Source organism: Carassius auratus, chromosome 5, assembly GCF_003368295.1.
Source record: "Carassius auratus strain Wakin chromosome 5, ASM336829v1, whole genome shotgun sequence".
NCBI lineage: Eukaryota > Metazoa > Chordata > Actinopteri > Cypriniformes > Cyprinidae > Carassius > Carassius auratus.
The window spans coordinates 14,316,412-14,330,261 of record NC_039247.1 but is presented as its reverse complement, the minus strand read 5'-3'; the positions used below and the strand labels follow the sequence as shown (position 1 = coordinate 14,330,261).

Sequence of the window (13,850 nt, the reverse complement as noted above, 5' to 3'; positions counted from 1 at the left end):
TCTTTCCTTTTTAATGGTATTAGGCTAATATAGTAACGTGCATGACAGAAGATCTATACAGGGAGGATTTTGCTGGTTTCAATATTTCAGAATATGAGTCTGATTAAAAATATGTATTTAATTATGATGGGGGGAAAAAACAGCGAAATGATCCTGTGATGAAGGAGGGTCAGGATGGCTTTTTAAAAAAGTGAGAGTGAACAATAAATCAATTTTGGTACATGTATGATGTTGTCAATTTGTTGTGTTTCTCATTGAGTTTCCTTTAGATGCTGAGTGACGTGCTAAATCAGTAGATTGAATGTTGTCGCATTAATACTGGTTATATTAAATATAACTTTTGAATGATATTTTGTCTATCTAAATGAATGATGTCACTGTATATCTTTAAACTCACTCAGTATTACAAAGAGGTCATGAAAACTGATGTCTCTGATTATCCAAACCTTAGCTATCTTTAAGATTTATAATCATCACAAACAAAGCTATACAATATATATTCAGAAGTAAAAGTATAAAAATCTGTGACTGTTTTTTTTTTTTTTTAAGTAGATAGTTTTTGGAAACTTTGGAAATTTGATGTATTATCCCACAACATTTAGAGGGATGTTGTTACATAGAAATTTGACCAATATCAACCTTAGAATGATTAAAAATAAACTATACTACATTATATCACTTGAAACAGGATGTCACAATCTTGCAACTGCTCCACTATTTACGAAGCCATATTCAGTATAAGTCAAAGTTGCATCAAAATCAAATTTTTATGAGTATTTCCACATCTCTGACTCAGAATTAAACAAGCTGTTTTGTTTCTGTATCCTCAAGTCTTTCATGATGTCTGTTATGATGGACTAACCCATGGTTTGGCTGGTCAGGCTGTAAGACTTGACTCAGACTCCACTCTAGAGGTTCGAGGTTTCAAGGTTTAGTCAAGGAACCAAAAGTCTCGGAATCTGAGCACAGTCTGAATTCAATCAGGAGAACTCAGATGGGGCTGACTTAATGTAATTTATTCCCTGTTTATCTTAATGTTCACAACTTGTCAAATAAAACTGAATTGTTTTCTTTTAAATTACTGGAAATTCTAAATGCCTTATTTAAAATGGCAATGTAATGATACAAAAACAACAGCATTCATTTGATAACATTTTATTTTCTATGAAAAACAAATCAAGAGCATTAAGGCTGATACCTGTGTGCAAACAGGTGGTGAAGTCATTGGCGGTTGTCACAGGACATGTTCTTTTAGTTACAGTAATTCTGCAGCTCGAAGATACTGCAGGGTTTGTGGCAACACTGCTCTACAATGCCTCTCTTCCTTATCAGCTCTGCGTGATCTTTAAATGCAAAGTCAGCCACCTCAGTTTCCTGGGCAGATTTTGGAGGAAGGAAACCTGGAAAAATACAACAATAGAGAAAATCCTGACATTAGTCTAGTATTGTATTAGTGTAAAACATGTAATAGTTTCTCATTTTTGAAGTTCCCCATCCAGTTGGATAAAGAAAAAATGCAAGCAATAAGATCAGACCCTCATTCATTGCCACATGGGGTTCAAATCTTTTTGAATTCTCCCCAAAATGTCATGTCTATGAGATACTATAAATGCACTTTTTAAGTTGTTTTACACACACACACACACACACACACACACACACACACACACACACACACACACACACACACACACACACATATATATATATATATACAGTATTTTATACACATACACTACCTTTCAAAAAATAAATTAATATTTTTATTCGGCAAGTAGCCTATGCATGAAATTTATCAGAAGTTACAATAAAGGCATTTTTTTACTTTCTATTTATCAGAGAATCTTGAAAAATGTATAACAGTTTACACAAAAATATTAAGCAGCACAACTCACTCCAACATTGATGATAATAAGAAATGTTACTTGAGCACCAAATCAGCATATAAGTCATCTTCATTATGCATTAAAGGGGTGAATTAAACAGACATGTGTACATTACAAAATACTCAATACATTAATTACAGGATAGGTTGAATATCTTTGCAGTCTCCAGAGTATTATTAGTATCCTTGCATCTCTTCCCATATCAAGGTACTATTCTTCAAAGCTCATCTAATAGAAACACAGCCTTCCTTACCCAGAAGAGGGTCAACATCTCTCTTGGGGTTATAGAAGAAGCCTGTTGGCCCACAGACCAGGTAGAGGGCATCGACCAGATGAGATCCACACAGGTGCTGCGGCGCCCCTGCGTTAGCGTTCACACCGGAGACGGCCAAAAGAAACAACAGAGCACCAGCCTGGATCCAAACTGCCATGGTCACGCTGACAGAAAGACAGATGTATGCACTTTTACTGATCAAATATGTATACATCTACATCAGTTGCAATAGCATTATATGTTGAATTCCCATTCTGCTGTTTACTTACCTGTTCTTGAAGCAGAGGACAAGGAACGGTAGAGATGGTAGACGAGCGAACGTTTGGGACAGACAGCGTGTGCTTCTCATTTTTATACATGTGTTTTTAGGTGGGTTGTGCAGTCTTTGCCTGAATCAGCGGAAAACAAATCTTGTGCGCAAACACACTTTGACACTTTTAAGTGACTGTCCCATTACACGTGCCACATTAGCTGTGTTTGTCCAACCAATTCACATTAACTCCTGAGTGCTACTATGCTCACGAAAGACAAACACATTCTGGTGCTCACGCAGGTCTAGTAGTCTGTGCTGACAATCTCAAGTGGGTTTTGGTTAATTGTTAATAGCTGTTGAGGACAGAAGTTTACACAGAATGACCTGATCGTGGATCTGCTAGAAGGTGACAGCTGGTAGCTTTTTTTGTAAAGCTTGTGAGACAAACAGCAGAGTGTCTCCATCTCACTCGTCAGAAAATGGGATTAGATGTCTCATTAGACATTAGTAATGTTTGTGACGTCCTCTCTGTGACATTTTCTAGCAATGAAGATTTGTGTGTAATTATTTATAATGTATATAATGGCCATGTTTTGAAAGATTTTATGGTAAATTACCACACACTTTCATATTGTTCTACCCTCTATTCTCCAATGTAAAAAAAGCAGTTCTTTAATGGTTCTTGGTTCATGTGGCAACAGTTCTATTAAGAACCTTATCAGCCGGAAGAATAACTTTTTGCCTAAATGATTCTTTGTTTCAGAGTTTACTCTTTTTTTAATCCTGTTTCGTTGTTTTTCAAGTCTCTAACTGTCATAGAACCTCATTACTGATTTTCTGGAGCTTAGCAATAAAACTGCAACAATATTTGATATTTAGCAGTAATGAGAATGTGAAGCTGGTTTACTGAAATACAGTGCTGGTCAAAAGCCGTAGGCCGCTAGTATTTTCGCCAACAAAAAATAGTTTTAAGTCAGTTATTTCTATCTTTTGCTGTAGTGTGTCAATAGGAAATATCAGTTCACATAACATTATTTTTGCCATTAATTGTAATAATCTAGTGAGATTTTGTTTGCACAAGGAGTCTGACAGCAGCCAGTGCTCCACACAAAGATCTGATCTCACCATCATCAGTCTGTCTTGAATAACATGAAGAAACAGATCAAACTGAGACAGACTCAATCCAGAAGAACTGTAGCATTGTCTCCAAGACATTTCAAGAAACCTACCTGCAAAGCTACCTGAAAAACAATGCACAAGTGCAACTAGGACAAAAGTTTTTTTAACGCATAATATGTTCACACCAAATGTTGATTTTATTTAGTTAATAGATATTAATTAATAAAATCTATTTATGGCATTATTTTTGAAGGCATCCTCACTTTACAGCATTTTTGCACAAATGTCTAAAACTTTGCAGAATACTGCAGCTTAGCAGGTTTCTTGAAGCGTTTTGGAGACATTGCCACAGTTCTTCTGGATTGAGTCTGTCTCTGTTTGTTCTGTTTCTTCATGTTATTCAAGACAGACTGATGATGGTGAGATCAGATCTCTGTGCAGAGCACTGGCTGCTGTCAGACTCCTTGTGCAAACAAAAATCTCACTTTATTATTACATCTAATGGCAAAAATAATGTTTGGAAATGTAAACTGATATTTCCTACTGACTCACTACAGCAAAACAGAAATAACTGACTTAAAAGCTTTTTTTGTTGGTGAAAATACTAGTGGCCCACGACTTTGGCACAGTGCTGTATATCAGAAGTGCTTAACTTCATGACTTTTGGCATATATAGTATATAAATCCATAAAAACAGAGAAAAATACAGATGCATGGGGGAAATGTAGTGGTTTTATTACATTACAAGCCTGTATTGTACATCCCTGAATGGAGTCCATTAAAATCTTTTATTAGGGTTACAAGCACCATGTTTAAAGAGATCACCTCTAAAGACATGCAGTTTAACATCTCTGAAGGATTTAAAGAGGTCATCGGATGCAAAATTCACTTTTGTTGTTGTCTGTGTGTTGGAAGTGTGTTCACAGATCCACCCTATAATGATAAAAAGAATGAGGTAGTTCTGCACTGGCCCCTCCCACAATAGTTGATTGACAGGTCCATATTACCTCAAGACCAGCCCTGAGTGAGTGGAGAGCTGTCCATGTGTCGACTCAGGTGCAGGGGAAGACAAGAATGTCTCAGATTAAGCGATTGAGATGTTGTGTTGTTGGATGTAATAATGTACATAACAGTCCTCATACTCCCGACATCTGAGCCGCTGAAGACCCAGAGGATTAACATTACTTTCATTTTGAAAGAGATGCACCGATCCCCGATCTGCCTATCTGCATTTATGTCCAGGTGAATCATTCGTGATCCAGCTTCATCTACAGAAGAAGTGAGTATAACGGTTTTTCACAGAAGAGAGGGGCGGGGTCAGCAGAGCTCATTAGCATTTAAAGCAACATGGACTAGAACTGCGTGCTGAAAACAGAGCTGATTTTGACCGGGTAAAAATGGTGTTTTCTACACTACTTTTGAGAAATTTTAGCCAAAGAATGTTATAGACTTTTAATTAAGACTCTAAAAAAATCATATAAACTTATGGGCATCCATATAATAATGGGCACCCGATGACCCCCTTTAAGGTTAGAAAACATAAAACAAAAACATTACAATTAGAGCTACAAAATAATAATCTCTGACACAATACTGTCTGTATCAAATAAATATAAAACTGCAAAATATTTAACATAAAAACAGTGAAATATAATTATACATATCATACATAATAGTTTGTATATTTGATTATTGCTTTTGCATAGGCAGTGCATCACTACCTCTAGAAATAGAGCCTAATTAATCTTGGTTTGCACACAAAAAATAATTTCCAATCATTTAGATTACAATGAACACATCCTTTCTATCTTAACTATGATGTTGCCTCAGGGAAACACCATCTTTTCTGCACCAAATTTCTTCATTTTGTGAGTACATGATCCATATAAGATTAGCAATGGATGGTTTATAATGAAGAGAAAATTTTGATGACTTTTTGTTCACATTACTCACCATGCAATCATTCTATAATTATTGAAATTATTATTATGTTAAGAGGAATTGCTTAAATGGTTTGTTACCAAGAAGCAACATTGGCAGAAGTTAGTTGTTAGTATTCTAACATTAGCATATTAATTATTATTTAGATTCATTGTTGCAACATCACTGTACCCACAAAGGTCGCCCCAGAGCATATTTTGTATCATTGTTTTCATAATGCATACAATAGGGACTTAACATTCATCAACCTCATGAATAACTTAAAGTTATTTAAAAATATAAAGGCATAAAAAGCTCAGTTCTGCAGTTAGTGAATTAGTAAAGTGTTATATTCAAGCATTATGTAATCTTACATTTCCTTTATATTCAAAATACATGTAAACTCATTTGATTTGACTTTGTTATATGTTAGACCACCCTGTGTCTTACGTCTTTCACACAGCTGCAACTTTTTTCCATCTGTACTCCATCATCCAGCAGAACAGAAGTGGCATCTAGAGATAAAACACATTCATACAAGCTGATATAGCAACAGTTGATTCAACAAGACACATATTTACCTGCATGCTTTATTTGTTTTTCTACCTCCCCACAAAAAGAACATGACATTAGTGTGTTCATTATCTTCATCTAAGAAACATAAAATCCACATTTGGACTTAAAATATTTTTTTCAAAGCTGTATTTCATTGGATTCACAAATATGACAGATTTATTTTACACTTTTAATAAGCCAACATAATATAAGCAGTAAATTATACCAAAAAAGGGCAAATTAATTGTGAAGTAAATGCAAGTAACTGTGACTTAAAGGATTAGTTCACTTTCAAAAATAAAAATTCCTGATAATTTACACCATTTACAAAAAAAGGAGGAGCTAACTTTTTTGTAGACCGTTTGACTTAGTCGTTGCATGTTCGACTTGTAAACACTGACTCTTTACTTCCGCCTACGTCACGCATGACCTTTTCAACATGATTTGTATTACGTGAAGTCATTGACGGGCATTGCATCATAGGGCATTGTTGAGCATTTTTGTTTATAAAGCATATACATATACATTTTTTTATTTTTTTAGAAACGTACCAATCATTTTGTTAGATAAGACCCTTATTCCTTGTCTGGGATAATCTTGACCTTCAACCATTTGGTAGCCGTTGAAGTCCACTATAAGGAGAATAATCCTGGAATGATTTAATAAAAAAAACGTAATTTCTTTTCGACTGAAGAAAGAAAGACGTAACCATCTTGGATGACATTGGGATGGGTAAATTATCAGGGAATTTTAATTGGAAAGTGAACTTATCCTTTAACAATATTGTGTGTCTTATTTTCACTTTACTGATGTTACACTTACCCTTTATTTCAGCGATTTCTTTCTCTGCATTACCCTTTACAGTTTGAGCTTGTTTTCTGTCCACCATGTCAGTCCTCACTTGTCCTAGTGTCCTGAGGAGACACATGGTGTCAAATGCTGCTTCCCCTCCCTCTGACAGCAGCTCCAACACCTTCGTACACAAACCACAAACAAATGTATTAGTCTTCGCTCACTGACACCAGCTTTAAGTTCTGGGAATGAGATACTAGTGCATTTTCACCAGATACAACAATGTATTAAGAACTCGACACTCTGACAAAAATATAAAACAGATGCATAAAATTCAAATGCACACATGCACAAACCTGTAAACATTTGTAGCTCTTAAGCTCACTCAGGTTTTCCTCCAAGAACAGCAGGTAGATGCTGAGGTCATCATAACGGCGAGTGGTAGGCTGCAAATCCAGCACGTGACCGAACGCAGGCAGTAGGTGGTATGGACGGAGGAACTGAGCACGCTGGTGCTGGCGTGCAGGTTGGAAGGCAGTGTAAACCACGGCTGGTACTAAAAGTAAATACACCACCAGATTCATGCAACTTAGCAGGCGGAAAACACCCACTGCCACCAGCTTACATTGAACTGCATCTGGCACCGCACTCTCATTTACTAATATACCTGGAGAAAAACACAAACACAGTTCAGAAGAAAAAAAAACATTGCCACATGTTAATATTCATTTCTCAAGTCTATCAAACACTATCACACTATGAAACACTATCTGGCACACACCTCTGCGCAGGTTACAGGAGAATTGATCACTAGGTGAAACCCAAAAGATGTAGTAGGTCAGATAAAAGCAGGCCAGCAGTAAAGTGAGGAATGTTAAAACCCGACAAAGCAGATACTTTGCAGCCAAAGCCCACGATGAACGCTTTGTCTTTAAATACTGCTCTACAAGAGGGTACTTAAAACAAGCTTCAGTCATTTCAAGACCACTGAGAGAGAGAGAAAGAGAGAGAATAGGGGGTTTAAGATTAAGGTTTAGACAGCAGAATCAGGAATATTAAGGATATTTTAATACTCGTGTTATGAGTGAGGAAGGAAAGGAAATAGAAAGGAAGCTTAAATAGCAAAGAAGTTAGTTGTTCACAAGCATTCAAACTGGAAAATGATTTGATTCAGCAATGATGATTTAAATTGATTAAAAGTGACAGAAAAAACATTTTTTTAATGTTACAATAGATTTATATTTCAAATAAATGCAGTTCTTTTGAATTTTCCACTCTTTCTTTAAGTGAACTTTACATTATACTTTACGTATACTACTATGTCCCTATTTAGGTATTAATTTATTATATACTTTGTTACATGAATAGGCTATCTGAACATACATACATCAAAAGAAAGAACAGTTTAACTGCTTTTAAACAAAAGCATATTATTTTAGCATCATGCATTCTTTTTTTGTAAACACTTGAATGTGGTCAAGTTTTATAAATAAAAATAAATAAACAACAGTTTGAACAAAAAGCTGAAAAAAGACTATGAATTGTTTCTGTTACAGAAGATGTGTGATAGCGCCCCCTGCCTTATAACAATGAAAACAATGATTCCCGGAGCAAGTATAGCTCAAATATATTTAAACTTTTTTAAGTATAAGTCCAGTATACTTAAATGCAATTTTATTTATATTTTTGAGAAGTGCTTAAAGGGCATTTCTGAGAAGTCCATAAAAAGTTGACTGAAAGTATACTTTCCTATTTTTAGTTAAGAAGTATACTAATAGCACACTTGAATAAACTCCTTTTTCATAAGGGTAAGATACTTCTATAAAAACTTTACAAATATATTTACTGATACTGATTTTTTTTTGTCTCAGTCTGGAACAAAGTTGATCTGTAAGCAAACCGACTTTTTGGAATATTTAAATATTCTGAATGAATTAAAGCTTTTGGTTTTTTAATGTACAGTGTTGATAATGACTTTTAGAAGCAGTTTTAGAAGCACCCTATGAGAATCGAACATTGTATTTCTCACGATTTAAACTTCAGGTTGCCATCATTGTGAGATTTGTGAAGATGTTCAGTGCACTTCACCTGTGTGGGTCTTCTGCAATGTCCTTGTCTTGTTTGGATGTGAGGCTCTTGGCGAGGCGGATTGCACGGTTGTAGCAACGGTCGAGTTCCTCCATGATAAAACTGAGGTCAGAGGATAGGGAAGGGGCAGCCGTGAAGCGCCAGAAGAGAGCAGGAATATACATGAGGATGGCAACCAGCAGAAGGATATAAGGAAAGAACTGCAGGTAAAGAGACAGAGAATAAGACAGTAACAAAGCAACAAAGAACATCTTTTGATATGTCATTGTTGTTCACTATATTCTACCTTGTGTAGATAAAGAGGGGTGCTATCTGCCCCATTTTCTGTAGGGTGATGCTCTATTGCAGCCCAGCAGAAGGAGTCCACATATGCAGCCTGCCTCAGTGTGAAATTAGTTGGGGGAAAACATGTGATCTGAGAACCTAAGAGAGTGGACATTACACAAGAACTTGAGTTTTTTTTACATTAAAACATAAAAAGAGCTAGGTAATGGAACTTATATTATTAATCTCATCCCAAAAATGCTCAATTACTTAATACAAAAATACAAGGTGTTTTTGCTTCTCTGTTATGAGCAATCGATATTCCTGCGATGTGATATTAAGGTAAGTGCATTATCATGGTGTGCTTTGTGTTAATTATGTCTATTTTATAAACGTCTTTTATAAACACTCATCTTAAATTCATCAAAACTAGAGGAACAAGTGGGAAGACAATTGCTTCCTTCATAATTTACAGGCTACTAATCTACCTACTGTTTCTTAATGTTTGTGAAGTATTGCTGAAAGTAGCACAAAAGAAGATTAACTGAAGAATATTGGAGCTCCGTTGTATGAAAAAAAACAGAACAATTCTGCAGATAAATTAAAGTCAGATTTGGAATGACATGAGAGTGAGTACATTTTATTTATTTTATTTTTTGGAGTAAACTTACAAATCAGAGTGTTACAATCATTTTCATTATGGTAATTGCAACACTTGAAATATAAATTATATTAATCCAATTAATGGCAAATAAAAGCACATCTTAAATTTATAATTCTAATATTATAATAAAATTAAGAATTTTTATATGAATTAAAACAGTTAACATTTATTAAAATATAATTTATTAAAAACTAACAGACCCCATTACCGCGACTACATCCATCTTGTATGGCTAGTAATAGATAGTGTTGCAACTTTTAACCAACAACCTAGAACCTAACAGATTTCCGAACTCAATACAATCAAGACAATTACACTCCTGTCTCAAGATGACAGAACTTTGCCAAGCATAACACTCTGGTTTAGATATGACTGAAAAAGTGTGTTATTTCTGCCATCGACCAGGCTTCGACTCATTAGGCCTATACCAACACCGATAAGAAGCCCTCAACTATGTTGGGTGAAATAAAAATAAACAAAAGATATAATGGTTACAATGCTTGAGGCAAGCAATAATTATTTAAAACTTTAAAATAAGTGCATTTATCCTGCAAAATAACAGGTCGCCACTTCGCATGCTTATAAACTGCTGCATGTGCCTCATTGTGTTTTGTTTTGTGAACGCGCACATCGCTCCTGGCGCGTCCTCCTCAGCAGTGACGCGCCCATTCAGGATTTAAACGCAAAACCGATTAGCCTAGAAACTGACGCTGGTCTTTGTCCAAGTAATAAGTTGTTTTAAAACACTTTCTTCCATCTGTAACGAAATATTACAAAACACCCTACAAATACAATGGAGTAAATGTCGATTTAGCGAGTGTCTTTCAACAATTGGTAGCCTTCCTGTTGAAATCAGTAAGATTTCCGAGAGATGCGCTTCATGTTTATCATAAGAACATGAACCCACACGTTTGAGCCTCTCATCTCAATCAGACGTTTCAGAATAAACACTGTTGACTTTTTTTTCCCCGCAATTTTTTGTAGCGGTTATAAAATGCTTTTACTGACCCACAGAGACTTCTTGTGCAAAGGCGAGTGAGATGAATAACAAAGGAAGCCCAACCGCGATAAAACAGACCAGTTTGTCTGTTGCCAGTTCCAGCCGCACGCCTTTATACTTAGAATCGCTCGGCTCTTTCAACAAAAAATCAGAAAACACATATTCGGTAGCAACGCGTGCTATTGCCATTGTTGCGATGAAATGTACAGTATGTGTCAAGTGCACCTCTAGTTCCGGTGGGCAGGGTTTCGTGCAACCAATAACAACAACATCATCATCTGAGGGAATTGTAGAAACCGTAATTCAGTCTTAAGTCAAATTGATACAGTCGTCCAAATCTTTTTTATTAAAAAGTATTAAAACGTTTTAAGCTTGACGTTCATAGCCTCCATTAAATTTAGGCTATACTGACGTGTGATTTTATGACACAATGAAAAAAGACGTATGACAAGTCTGTTATCAAATAAAGACAGCAATAAAGTGAGAGGCATATGCCTAAACCTTAACCTAATCTCTAGGCTAGTCAACTAGCATAGTAATAATGATAATTATGTTGTTTAATAATAATATATTTTCATGTGCGCTCCTGGACAGACAGCAGAAAGAAAACAATGGGTTTTTTTCATCGCAATACTCTCCATCTACTACTTCCTGTGGGATTCTCTTAAAGTAACCATATGACACGGACATTCTTTCTTTCTTACTCCACCACACTACACTAAAGAACACAAAAATAAGAAGTGGAAAAAAATAATTATTCGTGTCTCTAACCACTGAAGTTGGGAAATTTCCCTAACTTTGCAGAGAGACAGAAGTGCTGGTTAGGTAAACCTCAAACAGTGCAGAAATGTCAGATGGAGGCTCCATGCAACTTTCACAAGCTTCCCTTTACTCTCTTTCTTTCTGTCTGTGACACTGACCCTGCCATCCCATTTACATCGCTTATGCATAAGTGAGTATTTCTGGTTGAAACAACCAAACAAAAGCTATTGTAGCACTAAACAACAAGTAAGTAAAGAAATGCAGTTCATTTTCCATTCATCATTGTGCATTTATAATTTATTCAGTCCACCTTCGTTTATCATTTTAGTAGCATGAACTAGCTGTTCAATAACATGGTATGAAAATATTGTCCCAGTATTGCACATAAAACTCTTTTTTAAAAATTTATTAAGTTATCTTTTCCTGGAAATAAGAATTTTTAGTGACTTTTCACTTTGTTCAATGATCATTAAGTTTTATTGTAGTATTGCTGATTTTCTTAGCACCTCTGTTGTCCACACAGATTTGTGAATTTTTTTTTTCAAACAAACATCAAAAATGGATTTCAGTGAAAGCTCAGCTTTATTGACTTCAGTGAAGAAACAAGTTGCAAAAGACACACAAAAAAAGATAGTAAGAAAGAAACTGCAGACATTTTCTGAAGAAAGAAAAATGGATACAGGGAATAGTTTTTATTTAAATGCTCTTTTTATTATTGTATGCAGCCATCTTTGACCTTTTGTAGATCATCTTATGTTCTTTTCAATCGTGGAACAGGTCAAAGAAGCTGTGGTCATCTGGGGCCTCCTCAAATGCCACCCCCTCACAGTAGGCCGGGGGTACAAAGACTTGCAGGTCATCAACTTCTGTTTCAACCCCGAAAAAACTGAAGCCGAAAAGAGCTGTTTAATGACTGATATGCAAAACTGAAGGATACAATAAAATGTAGACATCTTCAACATTTTTAGAGAAACTTGAATTTATTTTCTGCTCTACCTGAAGAGAAGGTCCTTCTTATCACCATAGTAGGAGCCAGAGACCGGCAAACAGCCACAGGAAGTGATTGACAGAGAGTAGTGAGCTGAAAAGGAAATTGGAATCCACCAAAAAATAAATACGATATTTTGATACACAACAAAAAGCATGATTTAGAAAAAAATAAATAAAAATAATAATAATCAAACAAATAAAACAGGTACTGACCGTGAAGTTCAGGCAACTTTCCACTCCACACGCGAACTCTGAGTCCCTGTTCTGTGATGGAGGGGCTGCCCATGTAAATCTCAGACTCGTGAGTGGCATCGGGTGGAATCTCCATCAGGTGCTTACGGAACTGCAGAGTCTCCTTCTTGCAACTTTCGTTTTTACTATCTATCTCATAAAGTGTACCCTGTGTGGAAATAAAGTGCTTGAATATATACTGCTGAAAAAAAGCTACAAAACCAAAAACTTGTGAATCACAAGCTGAAAGAAGAAGAGGAATAGAGAGACAGATTTGCTGATTAGGCCTACCTCTTCAAAATGTACGAGCACATCCGTATGAGAAGTTTTGTTCGCATGAGCAGCGTCCTCCACAAAACGAAATTTATTCGCTTTGGAGTCATAACTGAACTCTCCAGATGCAAGGTCATGACCCCCCGTTGAAACCTGCATGTGACACAAAAGAGAACAGTATAAAGGTTCAATAAAAAAACTTTTTATTTCGCTTTTAATAGTTCTGAAGCTTGCAATAGGTTTACGGTAACAAAAGTTTTAAATGCAAATAGAATTTCAATGGTAAATATTTGTGCTCCACCACACTGCCTTATTTTACTAATATTTTATCACACAGGCTAATTAAACAAATTAAAAATGCATTTTCAAGGGAATATGTTCACTGTAGATGCCTGTAAACTAGTGTTTGTATTAAACAAAAAGAGCCAGATCGTACACTCGCAACCTGATACAAATATTAAACATCTTTTTGAAATTTTGTACACTCACCACTTTCATTGTTCCGCTGATCAATGGTGGTGAATCTGTAAGAGAAATATTAAAAGTATAATTTCTTCACATCCACTGCAGCTTCTGAGAATATTCTGATTCCAAAATCTGATTGTAATATAAGTAACATTAGAGAAAAATATAGAGCTCTTACGACATGGCTGGCGATCAGATGAAGCCCAGGCAACAGCACAAAGGCACGAGAAAACCACACAGAGCAGCTTGACTGTATGCATCATTGCTCTCTAACTTTATTCAGGTCCAGACACATGCACAATCATTCAGACTGC

General features: G+C 35.8%; 3 protein-coding genes across 6 annotated transcripts; all 3 read right to left on the bottom strand.

Annotated features, from left to right (window-relative positions):
- Positions 1–1,139: 1,139 nt before the first annotated feature.
- Positions 1,140–2,917, bottom strand: LOC113077182 (insulin). The gene is made up of 3 exons (XM_026249645.1): positions 2,430–2,917; positions 2,140–2,324; positions 1,140–1,400 (listed from the first exon to the last, which is right to left on the bottom strand). Exons 1-3 carry the CDS (start codon positions 2,507–2,509, stop codon positions 1,252–1,254), a joined length of 414 nt encoding a protein of 137 aa, XP_026105430.1. The 5' UTR covers positions 2,510–2,917; the 3' UTR covers positions 1,140–1,251.
- Positions 2,918–4,152: 1,235 nt separating this feature from the next.
- panx1b (pannexin 1b) lies at positions 4,153–11,039 on the bottom strand. Of its 4 annotated transcripts, none has more exons than XM_026249558.1 (7): positions 10,824–11,039; positions 9,174–9,310; positions 8,888–9,087; positions 7,581–7,786; positions 7,156–7,466; positions 6,830–6,980; positions 4,153–5,967 (listed from the first exon to the last, which is right to left on the bottom strand). In XM_026249558.1, exons 1-7 carry the CDS (start codon positions 11,002–11,004, stop codon positions 5,882–5,884), a joined length of 1,272 nt encoding a protein of 423 aa, XP_026105343.1. In that variant the 5' UTR covers positions 11,005–11,039; the 3' UTR covers positions 4,153–5,881. The 4 variants fall into 4 exon arrangements, with proteins under 4 accessions (XP_026105343.1, XP_026105344.1, XP_026105341.1 ...); XM_026249559.1 differs by having other exon boundaries at positions 6,863–6,980; XM_026249556.1 differs by lacking the exon at positions 4,153–5,967 and having other exon boundaries at positions 5,974–6,980.
- A 1,101-nt stretch (positions 11,040–12,140) lies between these two features.
- epd (ependymin) lies at positions 12,141–13,850 on the bottom strand. The gene is made up of 6 exons (XM_026249637.1): positions 13,715–13,850; positions 13,561–13,595; positions 13,090–13,224; positions 12,781–12,967; positions 12,574–12,658; positions 12,141–12,463 (listed from the first exon to the last, which is right to left on the bottom strand). Exons 1-6 carry the CDS (start codon positions 13,797–13,799, stop codon positions 12,340–12,342), a joined length of 651 nt encoding a protein of 216 aa, XP_026105422.1. The 5' UTR covers positions 13,800–13,850; the 3' UTR covers positions 12,141–12,339.